The sequence below is a fragment of the Neodiprion fabricii genome, chromosome 1, assembly GCF_021155785.1.
Source record: "Neodiprion fabricii isolate iyNeoFabr1 chromosome 1, iyNeoFabr1.1, whole genome shotgun sequence".
NCBI lineage: Eukaryota > Metazoa > Arthropoda > Insecta > Hymenoptera > Diprionidae > Neodiprion > Neodiprion fabricii.
In genome coordinates this window covers 13061834-13078627 of record NC_060239.1, presented here as the reverse complement: position 1 = coordinate 13078627, position 16794 = coordinate 13061834, and the positions used below count along the sequence as shown (strand labels likewise).

General features: G+C 36.8%; 1 protein-coding gene across 4 annotated transcripts in view; it reads right to left on the bottom strand.

Annotated features, from left to right (window-relative positions):
- Positions 1-16067, bottom strand: part of LOC124187746 (dopamine receptor 1-like) — a 106511-nt gene extending 90444 nt beyond the window's left edge. Inside the window, exon 1 of one of the 4 annotated variants that reach the window (XM_046579822.1) lies at positions 16028-16067. Coding sequence is in view for 2 of the 4 variants with exons in the window: in XM_046579820.1 (XP_046435776.1) it covers positions 15936-15965 (30 nt within the window). In the remaining 2 variants the exon portion in view is untranslated. Of the gene's footprint in view, positions 1-10688; positions 10702-15935 lie in introns of those variants that run through there. The other 3 variants (XM_046579821.1, XM_046579820.1, XM_046579824.1) reach the window with 3 other exon arrangements.
- Positions 16068-16794: the final 727 nt, after the last annotated feature.

Genomic DNA, 16794 nt, shown 5'->3' with positions numbered 1-16794 from the left:
ACTCTCCAAAGTAAGGCATGTCAAGGTATGAATTGGCAGTTTCACCCACAAGAACATCAAATTTTTCAACCATTCCATCGGGAAAAGTTTTCTCATAACGAGGAATGAAAATTGTGATTTTCTCAATTACAAAAAAAAAACAACTGTTAAATCTCCCCGCGACACGCCTTACTTTGGAGGGTGGTATCACCGCTATAAAGTGTTTAATGGCAGATAAAAAAATACGTGTCACCAAGTTTTCAGTCTACTATAACATATTACAAACGAAATCAAATCAGAGAAATCGACCGGGGATACTTTCCTTGTTAAAACTGCACTTTGTCCCCAAGGAGCACCGAGCACTCTGGGCCATAGCTCCACTAGTCCACGCCTTAAGACGGCCCTGCCGTCTTATTGGAGACTGAGGGAGACCCCGTGAATTGGTAAGAAGCGTAACACTCCGCAATCTTAATTGCCCGTCACATTTTGCTGTTCCGAGGGGCAGGGAAACCCCTTTCAATATATCCATTACATCGTGAACGTGAAAGCAAATATTGCGCTCGTGCTCGACACAATACGCAAAGCCCATAGGAACTACTTTACCCTGTATTGTATGGTGCTCAACGGGCACGAATGGTTCACGCTACACACTCTATCATATGCTTGTAATCGCCTCGACTTGTGGCCTAGTCTTCGCTGCAGCACTGAATGCCGGTGCAGACTGATTGAGTCCGAAACTGGACTATTGATACCTTTGGATACGAATTCGGATTCGAACGGCAAGGATCGATAGATTATTTGGCGTGAAACTGCGTTTGAATGTAAAAACGTTGGTGCAGTTTATTTGGTACTGTTTCGAATCGGGAATTCGAGGAGTTTATTGCCGCTCATCCACTGGTTGCTGTCGAACGAATTATCATTGTCAGCAATTTTTAATCTTTATAAATAATTCGACGGATCTGGATTTTAATTCAACTTTAGGCTGAGCACACGATTGACACTGAAAACAATATCATTTTAATTCCATGATTGATCACTGAGTATCCACGTCGATAAGCGGATTGTACTGTAGATTGTGTCATGAGCTTATGGAGATACGCGCGGACTCACAATTGTTATTAATAGGCCAAATTTACAACCATGCTTCGTCATGATAAATCTCTCCGTGTGGTTTCGGCCGTTAAATGAATTGACGCTCCGCTTCCATACGATAATACGTATTATTGGCAAGTGCGTACACAATTACACGAGACGGTAGTTCGGGAATACATTAACGCACGCGAAACAGTAAAATAATATGGTTTACATCCCATTGTATGCGATTTTTTTTATCTTTCAATTTTCAATCGTATAGAAGGAGTGCAAATTCCGAAACAGTAAATCAGTGCTCTTTATAACGATTCTTTTTATTTTTATCTTTTCACTCGGATCGAGAGGGATAAGAATGACCGCTGAAACTTCAACGTATGCGCAAACTTTGTATCTGCCTCTAATCAACTAGATCTGACTACACAGCATTGGATAATCACAATCAAAATCAGATCAAGTCGTAAGCATCAATACGTATCTATTACAAGTTCCCGCGGAATGCTAAACAGATTAGAAAAATTCACCAAATCCATGATTATTTCTAACACATAAATTGTACCGGCTTATGCGTTTGAAAATTTTATATGGGGTTAAAAATATGGCACACCTTGAACGGCACAATGGCTTTGAATGTACCGAATACAGCTGAGTTCAGACGTCTTGATCGACAGGTTCAATATTCGCACATAACCATGGTACCCTTGGCTTATGAATAACTCGAAACCTGAGATGTGGTTCATATTCCCATAGCCATACGCCTAACGTATCCATCAACCATACATAAAGCAGGGAATAATAAAGGGGTTGACTACCTCTGAGATTAGGATAATACACTATATTCGTCAGGCTTTTCCAACACCGTACAGTCAATACAGAAGCGATGAGAACACATCTTAAGGGTATCCCAGGGAAATAACTAGGGAAAAGGTAAATACATCACAAGTATTCACCACTAGCTGGCTTTACTACGTTGTACGTACATAGGCACGTATTCGAACCGTCTCCAAGGGGGTGAAAAGGGGTACAAGTACTCCGTCCCAAAGCAAACTGAGAGAAATAAAATAGAAGAATTGAAAAATAGCAAGGTAGGGTCTGCAAAGCTCGCTAATTAGGGGTAGTCGTATTATTTGCTCGGAGGTTTCTGTCGTGCAATAATTTCACCCCCTTCCTTTTTTTCCAAGGCGCAGATATGGGCGAAAGTACAGCGAACCTCATGATCGCCGCAAAAGCGAGAGCAACACGTCTGTTACCCTTTTGCAACCCTCGTTCGTGACACGATGCGTTGAACTCGTTTGTGCCAATGCCGTGTAACGTACTGCAACAACCCCGATGCTTGCGACTTGTCTTTTATTTATGCTTTAACTTACTTCCATGACTTTTATCGATAAATCGCAAGCTTAACAAGAAAAATGTTATTATTTATTGTATTGAAACACTTAACCTGGAGTACGTACTTTTATTATTTCCAATATTGAAAGTTATCAGGGTCTTCTTTTTGTGTGACTGCGCGAAATCTATGGTGGAAAAAGGATAAATATTGAGAATGATGGATCCAAAATTACGGACGCAATCGTACCGGATGTCACTGAATTTTCATAACGATTCATATATTTTTTATTTGTATATATTCAAAATGAGGGCCCAATATTAGTCGCCTAAAAATTCAAAATTAGTTGGATTTTTGTTAAAGGTAATTTAATAGCCAAATATGAAAGCTACAATTAAATATTTGCACAGCTGATGATAAAATTTTGGACATCATGTTTAAAATAAGTAGAAAAAAAAACGACATGCTTGAGAATGGTCACGAAAATCCGATGACACTATTACGATGGTGTTCACCATTTCGGGTGAATAATCTTGAATTCATATACAACTTTCGTTTTAGATTTCATTCAGTGACACAAAAAGAAATTCCTGATTTGCAATCCTTTGGATCAGTTGGGCGATACGTAATCCGCATAAAATATTTCAATATAGTCAAGCACTGCATTTTAATCGATTACTATGCGATTTATTCAAAATAGTCGTAGAAATAAAGTTCATGTATTTTATTAAGATTTATAAATAATGTATGAAAATTAATTGTTTATTCCACTTATTCGTACAGCGCCGCACTTAAAAACTTGAAAAAATCGTGAGGTATTCTTATCAAGGAAATAAACTATTTAATTAAACGAATGTTAATCATTAGTACGTTAGTTGGTCGGTCGTGTCTTTTTCAAACGTCGTTTCTGGGGTGTATTTTGCAAACTAAGCTTCGAGCTTCGGAAAAATTTGTTCGGAGAAAACGTTGGAAGGTTTCGAAATCACAATACTTTAAGGTATCCAAAAGGAAAGTGTATTTTTAATGCGCATCGATTTCTGTTTTTGAGCAACGTCGTTTTCTCTACTTCAGAGAAAAAGAGAATAAGGGAAGTTATTATAACCACCCCAAAAATGAAAAGTTCATTTCTCACTAGATCACGACGTTTTAAGGTCTATCGCAAAAAAAAAAAAAAAAATGAATAACCTGATTTTAGTTATTCTATAAGCACGAAACACATCTGATTGTGAGTGGAAAGTTTTTAGACTTGTCAATCAAGGTTGGCCAAATTACCCACGTATTAAATTCATTGATCCTATCATTTTCTGTCTAGTTAATGGAGTGTCCCAAACTTCAATTATGGCCACATTTGAAAAACTTTCATAAAAGAATTAAAGGTCAACCACTAACTGGGAAAAAATCATGAAATTGTCCGGATTGCAAGATAGAATTATTTAAAAAAATTTCTAATAATAATTTCGTGGGGGTTTACTGAATTTTAAAGGGCTGCAAAGTATTTACTAGAATTTCATAAAGGGTTGCAGAGATTCATTACGGATTCAAAGATTTCAGAGAAGTCAGGTATTTCAGATGGTTTCACAAGATATCACAGGATTTCAAAAGATTACAGAAGATAATAAAAGATTTTATAACATTGTCAGAGTCTTTACGTTGCTTGAGATAATTAAGCGATTTTACACTTTTCACATAATTTGGTGGTATTTTAGGGATCTTGAATTACAAACTTGAATTAAAAATTTAAAAATTCAGTATGGCGGATCCAATATGGCTGACAAAAAAGTTATGAGTTATTTCATTCGGATGAGACATTGTTCTCGGGATTTTCTGTGATCACTGATTAGTCGAAATTCATGAAATTTAAAATTGTCTTTATCCTTAGACCCGCGATTTTTAATTTTCAGACACGTAAGCAGTATTCTCGAAAACCTCCCAGGTACCAAGTTTCGTCCGTAAAGTAATTTCTTATATCTTACACCGCTGCATATTGCAACCGCCATTTTGGATTTACCAAATTTCAGTTCGAGTTCGTAATCGGTAGTAATTAAATTTCATTTACACTTCACTGTATCCTGATTTTTCATGCACAACATACTTTTTTTTACAAATTTGGATTCTGCACAAAAAAAAGAAAATAGAAAATTCTCATTTTAAACTGTTTTTCCTGTGACATCAATTCTTCAACAATGATTACAACAATCATTGGATCGACAGAGGCGGACCAGTAAATAAATTGACCTACTACATCACCACATCTTACAAATTCATCATTTTTTTTATGTGGCTCCTTCATAGAAAAATCTTACAATGTGGTAACAACTATTCTAGAGGATATCAGAAGGAGCGAATCAGAAATGCATGCAGAGACATCAAACGAGAACATTTACCACAATGTCATACATCTTTTGGGAAGCGTCTTGAAAAGTGTATTAACTTTGACGGGCATAATTTTCAGTATCTGTCGAGATAAATTTTTTTCCGAATTTACTGTTTCATTGACTAATTATTATATATCTTGAAAAATTCATGTTGTAAGAGAAACAGTTTGAAACAAAAGTTTCCTTTTTCTTACGTAGAATCCAAATCTATGAAAAAAGTACAAGTTCCCATTTAAAAAAGCAATGTTAACCTTCAAATAACCTTGTATCGTCTCTTCGAACTATGAAACTTTTATTTCAACCATTTTTCTCTTAAATGCGTCGTTCACAAAATATTCTGCTGTGATAGCTCAAATGGGACACCCTGTACATGTAAGCCGAATACATTGGGGAGGAAAGTTGGAGTAAGAACTTCTTGAAAAAATCAGATGGCCACGTTGAGCGATGCGTCTAAGTATTCTTTCCTTACTTCAATGTTTTCACCTCACTGCTTTTCTCTCTCCCACTTTTTCTATCTCCACTAGCTATTGACTGTCATCGTATGTCCATTTTCAACACTTACTTTTTACACTGCAAAGACGGGATAAGAAACGAGAATTTTTTCAACGGTCGATTTCACGGCAGTTCGTTCACCCTCCAAAAATTAGAGATTGTTGTTGAATGTCGTAAATCGGTTGCATAGGAGATTCGCTCTTCGTATTAACGAAATCCTCACAAACAAAAAAGTACCCGAGATGTATCTGAGCGACTTTTTAATTCTACGACTTGTTACAGTGCAGCAAAAAACATTAGATCGATATTTTTCTACGTACCGATTCGACCGTTTAAAAAAAGCAATATTCTTAATGATCCATTTTTTCTACTACTTATCTGTTCGGCTCATGAGAAAATTTCTTACTTCCATTTCCAACGAACACTGCTTTTAATCAAATTTTCGTTAAACAAATCTGTTTGTACTAAATGTTTCACCTGCATTTCTGTACCAGGTATAACAGTTTTTCAACGATGTTATACATTTTACTCTGTGCTTCTCAAGATTTATGAAATTAGCTATAGGCACGCACGTTCTGGGTTAGTTTAGTTGTAACAATTCATTGTCCGTAGAATTTGCGATCGTTTGCAATCAAATTCTTGAGAAAATATTTGCGAAATGTGCATATTGGCGAAGACAACACGATAAATGTCCCTGGAACAGGATTGAATTTCGCATTGAAATCAATACGTGTATCGTGTAAACTTCGTACCAGTTTCCAGCCAAAATGCATCGTAGAAAGAATAATTCCACTGGGTTTCGGTTTGCACAATTTCTGTTTTTAACTGAAACTTTTTTGTAAATTATTACCTACTCGATTAATCGCGTCAACTCGAAATATTATAACTCTACAACCTCCAGTTTAGACTGATTGTGAGTTTTAAAGTCTTTGCGATGTCGTTGCGTTGAAAAGGGTTTTATTTTTTAATGATTCCAAGGGTCGGACTACCGTTTAAGTAATTAATAAACCAATACCGGACTGCCATTCAATTATATTAATAAATCAATCGACGCACAGACAATTTGTGTCGTCAAATGTTTTTCAGGCACAAACATCCTATTTTTTCCATAATATTTGTTGGCGGGACGTCGACATTTTGTTTTATTGCACGCTCGCAAACGGCGTCAAGATATTTTACCGGCAGATTTTGTCTGTGTGTTGTCAGCTGCAGGGAGAGTATTTTAATGAAAATAAATCTCCGTCGTCTTCAAATTTCCCGCCATTAAACCAAACTTTATTATACGCTTACGAATGACGAACGTGTAGTGATAAAAATAAAGTAAAACGATCACGCCCAAACACGAAGGACGGCGTTTTTCACTTGTCAACACATTAGAGACAATGTCTGCATCATTATATTCGTACAGAAAGCAATTGCATAAGTGGGACGTACGTGCCTCTCTACATATATGGCGGCATATTTGTCTATTTGAATCTTAAGGCCATGTGGTGATCCTACCCTTACCGACCGAGCATTTAGAGATACACCAATTATTTAGCTATTTAATATAGGAAGGAAATGGGTGAGTTAGCTCAGTTGGTAAAGATAGGAGTACTACATGACATTAAGTATAAATGTCAATGACAAATTCATGCAACATGCGTTTTCGTCACTGCGTTGCACAAAGTATTTATCTGTTACAGTATCGATCGTGATCTAATTACAATTTTTTCTTGTGTAACTACAGAACAAAACTGTAATATGTATTTCATTTTCATTTAATTGGAAAATGAAATCGTTTTTGTTATTTACCAATTACAGTTTTGCCCACGACTACTCAATTGTTGTTTTATTGCCAACCCGAGTAAATAAATCTGACTAATAATATAATCAATCGAAAATTTATAATTAGATAAGTTTCTAGGATTAGGAAAGACGGTTTTGGTTTTCACGAGAGAAACGTTATAAAAAAACCGCGGAAGACATTTCGCCGCTAGATAATCTTGGGAATTCATAAATTTTCTCTGCCCACTTCCGCAACCTGGATTTTTGCAGCGCAAAATAAAAGAGTCGCTACCAACGAGGAGGTCAACTATAAAAAGGTGGATAAAAGATTCCCCTCTGACAGCATGGTTGCTGTATCTGTGCGACTTGGATATTAACAATTCCACGAGAAGGTTATGCATAAAATTATCGCGCAGTTTATAAAGACACCGTAGAAGTCCGGACAAAAAGTTTTAGTGGATCCTTATCCGCTGGTTTTGTAATTTCAGTTTATGCGCCCCACTTTTTGTTTTTGACTCTCTCAAAGATCAAGCTGTTTCGTGTGTTCAAACGAGTGTTCAAACTCGTTTGATTAATTTTTATGTATAAAAAATTAGAAATAAACTCATTTCTTAAATAGGCCATAAATGGAATAAAATTCAAATGGCATTTGTGAAGAACCGAAACAACATGCGTACACTTTCTTTTTACAACGTTTTTATTGGAGTTTTGCCTGTAAAATCCAGTAGTTAAAATTTAAAAAATATAAATATTTATGGGAGATACTGGCGGATAAAGAAGACTACGCGTCTCATGCGCTGCTCTTTTATTGCTACGATTCCGAGTGAACGGTTAGAGTTTCTGGCAATTTCAAGAGCCATTCTCTTCAGAGGATGTTCCTCTGTGAACATAACCTAATATTTTTGAAAAAATATGTAGATAAAAAAATGGCAGCTAAAGTTTAAAAAAATATCGATAAGTGAGTGACATTTGTTATAATACCAATAATAGTACATTTTTGTTTGGCCATAGACGCTGGTTCACTTTGTAGAGAAAGTTAATATCTTCATTTAGAGAAAAAAAAGACAAAGCGATATCTTACCGCGTTCTTGACTAATCGTGGCAAAACTAGTGAAAAACGTTTTTTAGAGAAAAATGCGTGTATATGCGTCACACCCGAATTTTTATCACATTTCCAGCCTTCCTGCTCCCTCTGAGCTCAATTTTGCGAATTTTTCAGTTTTTCTTGCACCAACATGTTTGGAAGAGATTATAGTATACGGAACAGAACAAGATAAAGAAAAAAAAATATATATAAATTTTTCGATGTCTACTCCCCTGAATTACTTTCACGCGTATTCTATATACGTGGAAAATCTTTCAATTTTCACTTACAACAAAAGATCGCTGAAAGGATGGGATGGCGTACGTATGGCCGATATTATACAGTTGGGGATCCGAAATCCGTACGTATTCGGAAAAAGAGAAAATAAGAGAGAAAGAGAGAGCAAAGAAAAGACGAAAAGATCTTCGAAACTGAGAGGCGAATCAATTGAACCGAAAATTTTCGGGCGATTCATCCGGTATCGGGGTAGAAAGTGGTGCACGTCACACGTCGGTAGTTTCAAGAAAAAGGCTTATAACTCGTTTCCGAAAAGCTGAGTTTCATTTCAAACAGGACATGACGAAGTTGTCGGTCAATTCGAGCGAGTATTTTACGTTGTAGCATGAAAGTTCCGAACCTTTGTACGACACGTACCCGTGATTAAATATTTTTTCCAAAATATGAAGTCTGTATTAAATATCAGCGCGGCACAACAGACGACGTTTGCAGAAAATTGAAGAGGTTTCTTTGAATCAGCGGTGCGGGGTTGAAATTCCGAATTTGAAAAGTTTCAAACGCACCAAGTTCCAAGTTTCCTGATAACGAAATTTAAAGTAAAGAAATCAAACTTTGACGAAACATCAAAGTTTCAAACGGGCCAAAACCCCACGCTCGAAGTTGCGAAAGTGTAAAGTTCCGAGAGGACAAATTCCCGAAAGGGCAAAACTCCGATAAGTCAAAGTTCCCAAAGTACGAAAATAAGAAAATTAAAAATTCTGACACATCGGAATTCTGAACGAGCGAAGATTTTCAGACTTGTGGATTTCGGGCTTGGTGAAATTTCACTGTTGTGATCTTTCTTTGTTTTGGATTTTCGATATTCTTACGTTCAGAATCCTGGTCATTCTCATTTTATACACCCACTCGTTAAGTAAGCTACGCTGTGCGAGTTTCTTTTAATTTTCAGAATTTTACTCTATTGAAAATTTATTTTTTCGGAATTATTCTCTATCGGAACTTGAACTTTCGAAATCTTGCATTTCGGAACTTTGAGTCATCGGGTTTCCGACCATTCCGACCAAGTTTTGCCACCAAATAATTCGGAATTAGGCGCTATCGGAACTCGAGAAATTCGAACTTAAACCCCACCCCGTATAAGCTTGCATTTTTTCAACCTCTTTTATCAAAATTAGGCTCTATTTTTGCGTTTCAGTAATACGGTTGAGTTACATCAGCTGAAAAGAATAAGATAGGAAGCTTATTTGTTAATTATTGCAATAATTGCATTAAACTCAGTATCAAGTATTTCATATCGCTCTGAACTTCAAGTCTTTGATAAAATCCGGCTGCAAAAACTTTTGAGATGAATATTGAGTTTCAGTTTCATTCACAAGCTCACCAACTTTGGCATTGAACGAATTGTGTTCATAATAAACACTCTTGTGCATTTTGTAAGTATTTTTCTGTGAAAATTTTTCCAATGGCCTGAAATTACATTACACCGGACAAATTTTTCCGTAATTTTATCACCAGATCTAAGAAAGTACCGATTCGCAGAGTTTAGAAGTATTTTACAGAGGCATATCCAATATTGTCTGAAGAAAAATTCCGAGCGAAATTACGTTTAAAGATTTTTGAGAAATGTTAATTTTTTTTACCTTTCTCCTTTCTCCGCGCAGCCGTTAAATTCTGTTTGACAGAATATTAAGTCTAATTTCTTAAAATGAACACAATGTATGAAAAAATCAATAAATTTGGACGGTCTCGAAAAAAAAAAAAACTGTGACTGAATTATTCGTATCTTTTATCCAAGGTATTGAAAAGAATTTGAGGTTTCGACCGAACAATTCGAGAAATTAAAATCGTCCGAACTCGAAACTCGAAGTCTTGATTATTCGATGGGTTTGAATTATTAGAAAAATTGGAATTATTCGATTCGCATCATTCGGATCGGGTTCTCGTGAAAAAGTAACACGTGAAAACCAATTTTCTGGATAATTGCCGTGACGAGTGTCTTTAAGCTGCGAGTGAATCGACTGCCGTCAGAGTAACGTCATCATGCTCTTTGCTCCGACACAATGCTGGTGGTATTAAGGTACAGCATGACGTATACAGTGAGTGGATAAAGAAAGCAGGAAAAGAAAAAAATCACGGAAAGCACAAAAGAAGGGAACAGGAACAAATATAGGTGGGTGTAAGGTATCGGACGTTTCGTGATCGTCGAATCGTCGAAGAAAATTGCTAAATTCCAAAGAACGAAATAAGAATTTTGAACGCGTGCTGAACACCGTTTTCATACAAGTTTCTCCTTCCTTTCGTTTTGTGCGCTTGGACGCGAAACGAATTTCATACTTACACGACTGAACGACGAATAAGCCGCTCCATTCGCAATCTGAGACTTTGATTTTTACCCAATTCGGCTTTCGAATTTTCAAACGATAAATTCACTTTCAAACGTAAATACGGTATCCTTAGACGTCGAAATACGCTCTCCGGGGAGGTAAGAGATTTGTCGAGGCAGCTGGTGTTTATTTGACTGAACCCAGCATCGTTGAAGGGGTAGATATTTTCTCACTTTAATCGAAATAAACGTCTGCCTGATTTAAAAAAAAAAAAAAAATATATTGATCAGTTTAAAAAGAATATTCAGGAATTTTCCCTATTTCACTGCAATTTCAGTCACTCGAAAAATTAATTAGATTTACGTACGGTTTTTTTCGTAAATCAGTATATATGAATACAAAAATTTGCCGAAGCTTCTGAACAGCTTCTTTTCCGAATATCTTTCGATCGTTTTCAAAGCTTCTTCGAAAAATGTTCAACTTCATTAGGATGATTAGACCCGTTGTTGAATGTATCCTTTTCTTTAATACATAATTCGGTGAGTGAAGAATCTATTACAACTCGAGATGTACGGAGGAAAATCCGTCTCTTAGAAAATTTATACACCCATCATCTAATTTTTGAACATCTACTCTCTTTAACGGGATGAAGAGTCCGGAGGCTTTTTCCTCATATTTAAAACATCTTGCTTAATTATAAGATTAAACGAGGGCCGTACCATTTGAATAAAAAGTTAAGAGAAGACGACGAAAAAATTTTGAAAAACTTCGAGCGATGTTATTTTCGCGCATGACGGTAAGCACAAACGAAAAAATATCCTTAGAAATTCGAATAACAAAACTTACGTAAGATATCATAACGACTTGAGACAAGGTTTTATCGTTAAAATGTTTTAAGTGCTTGAACTCTGTTGTTTTTTTTCTGATTCTAATCTTCTCGGGATTATTTTATAAGCGTTAGAGATCTCCAGGGATGATTTGAAAAAACATTTATAAAAAGTTATCTCCACAGTGGATAAAAACAGATTAATGTAAGTACAGTTGAGAATATGAAGTTTATAGTTTAACGTAAGTTATTGTATTAATTCTTAATTCATAAGAATCCCAATGCCAATCATATTTTCTATAGAGGACAAGAAAAAAAAAAAAATTTAAATTAGGGTTTTTTTTGATACCACTCTTCGCTATAATATCTGTTTCCTTTTCTAGAAACGTTCAAAAACGGCTAGGTATTTTATCACCCGGTCTGGCATAAAATTTGGTTTTTATGTAGAGAATATAAGGGTGGAGTGTGTTTCTGATCACAACTGGCTCTCTCTCTTCAAAAAACTAATTGAATATTTTGTGATTTGGATCAAGATCGGATTTAAAACGTTGAAAAATTATTTTCTGTACCACCTTTAACCCTTTTATCACAAATTTTCCAACACAATATTTAGGCCTGATTTTGATTGCTCGGGGATTTTTGGGGTCACTGATCATGAATCCGAAGTCACAATTTGATATTATCTAAATTCAAGATGCCGGATCCAATATGGCGGATGTAAAATTGAAAAAACTGTCAAAATTCGATGATTCTGGTCGATATTTGTTACTGAGAGTTTTTGGAGTCGCTGATCACGAATCTGAAGTCACAATTTGATAATTTTTAAATCCAAGATGGCGGATCCAAAATAGCATGTATCCGTGTGTGCGTGGGTTTAATAATGTGGAAAAGATTAGATTTTTCCGTATTCTGATAGTCATACGAAGTAATAAAGAGCATTTGAAGTTCCAAATGTACTGGGATAAATATGGGAAATGGAAATTTTTGAGGTGGGTCCCTAAACATCCCACTGGGACTGAAAGGGTTAATGTAGAAAACCTGATTTTCCGAAAAATTATCTAATATTTATATTGATATTTCGAGTAGTTAAAGTGGCGTAGAAATATGCATAACCGATTTTCACTAGATTGAATCTATCGCTTATTGTTCAACCAAAATGGCGCATCTCATCAAAATTCTACTTAATTATTCCCTACATTAAATCCAAAATCATGAAAATTCCAGGATGAACTCAACAATAGTCCGTTTGTGAGAGGACATTAATTAGTCTATTCGAACACGAAATCATTCAACAATAAACGCTCTTTGATCTAAATATCTAAATTATTTGAAAATTTATCGCGATCAGTGGACAATGTGTGGATTAATTCAGCCACGTTTCAATCGACTGGAAATTATACGTTCTAGCAGGGTTTTACTGCGTGCACTTTTCACTTTATATTTTCATTTTAGTTGCAGAAAATTATTTCACTTCAAACCACGTACAACGATATGCAGAAAACATTTTCAGCAAAAGAATAAACTTGATAAGCAAAATGATGAGTATTCGTAAAATTATCACGCGTTCCGACTGAATTATCAATTGTATTTACACACGGCACATTTGTTCTGAGGTTTATCGCGTGTAGTAAAGGGCTGCTCGAGCTTTATCACGCCAGATTCCTTTGCACAAAGCTGTACAAATACAACGATTATGACATGATTGTTATACGATTAAATCCGATGTTTCATCGGGCAAACGTCGAAAAATTCACGCCACGAGTATTGAGCCATTTTTTCAATCGTCATTGGCTCACGACCAGTTGGCAAAACAGTTTACGTTATTTTTTGACATTCACTCGCGATTTGTTAGATCTGATATGGAATTATACTGTTGAGGGATAATGTTTGAATGATATATCTAACAAAAAAATGCGAGCTAAAAGAAAGAAGATAACTAATAATAACGACTACATATGATGAACTATATAAATGATTACTTAATTAATCAGATGTTGATTCGTTGCTCGACGCACAATAATCAATAAGCTTCTTAAACCTTAATTAAGCCTTGCGGTTCCGTACAACAGAGCCACCCAGTATATTAACAACTCTCTCCAGCGAACGGTGTAACAACAATAAAAACAATAACAACGACGTTTCGAAAAGGCTTTTCTCGAGGGGCAAATCATTTGAACTGTGAAACTTTTCGCACAAACTGAACATCCGAGCTTCACGGGCACGAATTAATTGGAATCACGGAAAGTTTACGCGCCTGCTCTTTAATTTTAATTTTTATTTCTTCTAATTTTGTTTATTTGTTCATTTTTCATAGCGGTTACACTTTTGCCCTCGGTCCATATTCCGCGTTCCCAACCTCGCTGTGATTCTCGGGCAAACGCACGTCAGAATGAATAATCGAATTCCGTTTAGCTTGATTACACGCAGGCAGGTAGATTGACGTGTGTGTTTTGCACATAATTCGCCTGGTCATCGTTGCAGCCAACGAAAAATCGTCGTTGTCAATCCGGGGTGAAGTCGGAATCGCCTGTTGCACCGAAATCCCAGATTCACTGTATATTAGGTATAGGTAGAGTCGGCGTTCCTGATGGGCGATATTTCATTTTCCAGTAAAACTCTTTCTGCTCCACTCTTTCACCAAGTTACGCTCGACTTATTTCACATCATTTCACTTCGTTGCTCGATTTCACACATTTTTTTCCCGTTCGTATTTTCGTTCCAGCGAAGCGACGCTCTCGGCTTTCGAGAATCCAAAATCGATCAGCTTCCCGGATAATCACGACACTCCACCAAATTGTCAGTTTGCCAAAATATTTCACCAACGATTTATTCGCTATTTTTAATACATTCGAAATCGTTATTTTGTTTACGGTACCAAATTGTTCTCAATTGAAAATCAAAGTTGGAAAAATATTTCTAATTAATTACGGATGAAGTAAACGCATGAAAAAAAAAAAAAAAAACTAAGAACCACATCGATCAGTTTTTCTATTTAAGCCAATAACTCGGAGTTATATTTACCTTTTCAATTTATTGTTCGCACTTATTAAATCGAAATCGCTCACTCAACAACGTGCTTATTCACACGGTGTGGGAAAAAATATATATATATATATCATATATTATATATGTCATATATAATCCCGATCTGATTGTCGACGAATTCGGTGGGACAGCGAGTTTAATTCGGTGAGTGAAATCGAGACAGATTTTTTTATTAGTGTGATTTACGACAAGTATGATTATACGGCGCGGGGCGAGGGGGAGGAGAGACAGAATGGGGGTGAAACGATGGGGCGGAGGGAGGGCTTCACCCAATTGAAAGAACACAGAGCCGGGTGCCTGTTGCACGGGACAGATTCGTTTGCCGTCGGTTTAAGGAACGATGAACGAATCTCGGCGATAAAAGCTCGAGTCGTTGATCGTAGGCCGGTAGGCGAGACTCAGACTCGTCGCACGGAGAGAAGAGAAAGAGCAGATTTTACTCAAAACGGCAACGGAAAAGAGGGAAACATCAGGGCTTTTAGTAAAAAATGTCCGCGTCGACTTTTTTTTTTTTTTACCGTAAGTGTAGCAGTTTTCACTGATTCTAGAGTAATTTCTGCATTTTATGAAGTATGTTTTACCGACGAACCTGGATCTGTCCTTCTTTTCCAGCAATATTGAGTAAAATCTGCTCTTTTATTCTCTCCGTGGCAGATTGCACGGGGTTAGATTTAGTTAGGATCGTGGCATTAATCGAGACCGAATTCAAACCGAGAATGAATGGAACGATGGTCTCAATCGCGGCTATTGTAGGTAGGCCTAAATTACACCTCTCTTGCCCCATAACCCTATCCCACAAATTGTCGGCCCACCCAGAGTTTGTCGGTAAGCGCAGACGATCAACTTGATTGAACAATCGGCTCGTCACAACGGTACAACTTGCAATTGTTGGCGAACGGCTCCGGTGCTTCTAACACCATTGTTTCTGGCACCGTCTCACGGAGACGCGTATCCTCAATCCGCGCCTTTGATACGCACCAAATATCGTACGATTATATACCGTCCAGTGAAAACCGTACGATGTGTTGTGTTTTTACTTCCCTTTTGCACTACGTGTAGACGATTGCGGAAATAGTCATAATAAACGTATGATTTCGGTAGGTACGTGTAAAGACATACAATAAACGTGGCAATGTATCATGTGGTGTGCGGAAAAACGGTGACAGCATGCCTGTAGACGATGGGACTGCGTGTTACATGGAGAATATCCCGAGTTTTGGAAAATGTTTCCAAGATTTGGTGAAAGATTTGAAATATTTTGCTAAATGGTAAAATTATCGGGAGCCATCGACACGTGCACAGACACACAAAGCAACACGCACACTCATGCTTGGAACACACAATGTTTTGTTTTTAATTTTTTTTTTTTTGTTTTTTTCGTTTTTTTTACTCTTTCGGGACGGCTTTTATAGGCAGACATCCATGGACGGAGCGGTTCAGGGGGGATGCTTTTGACATGGCTCGATGACCATAGTTGCTCACCTGAGGTAGAAGCATGGCGTGTGGCAGCGGGCGCGCCTCACCGCGCACTGACGGCAGCCTGCGCGAGGCAGCCACCCTGACGCCCCTCGGCGCCATTCCCTCGGTCGCCCTGCACCCCGTGCCCGGCGGTCCTGCGACGAGGACAAGGACCCAGGACCGAGGAGGTGATGCGAAAAAAAGACAAAAAAAAAAAAGACGATCCTTGGAATCGATCAAATTCTATTAAACCTAACCTAAACTAACCGGAATCGATCAAATTCTATTATCTGATACGTGCTTTCGACGTAAAGACGAATCTCGACGCTACAGGCAACAGACGGGTCAACGAGAGAAATTTTTTTTAGTTTATTTGAGTTTGTACTTAAATAAGCGAATTTTCATTTCATTGCATCGAATGATGAAAAAAAAAAATTCATTTATTTCACACCAAGTTTGTCCTCGTCTTTTTTTACATTGATTAATATCACAGGTCAACGCGAATTTTGAGTCCCGGCTTCTTGATGTCAAGTTTTTTGATTTCTTTCACGTGACTAGTAAAAACATGAAAATTAAAAGGATATTTTTATTGGATAAGGTTTGGTCTTGTAGAAACCAGAACGAATTTACGGATTTTAAGATAAGTTACGTACTTTCTCAAACATTTATCGTAAGTGACAAATAAATCTAACATAAACTAACCTAACCTATTTTCTCAAACATTTTTTGTAAGTAACAAATAAACAAACTTCAGTTTCGTATTTGAATAACTTTTATTCAAAACTTTAGTT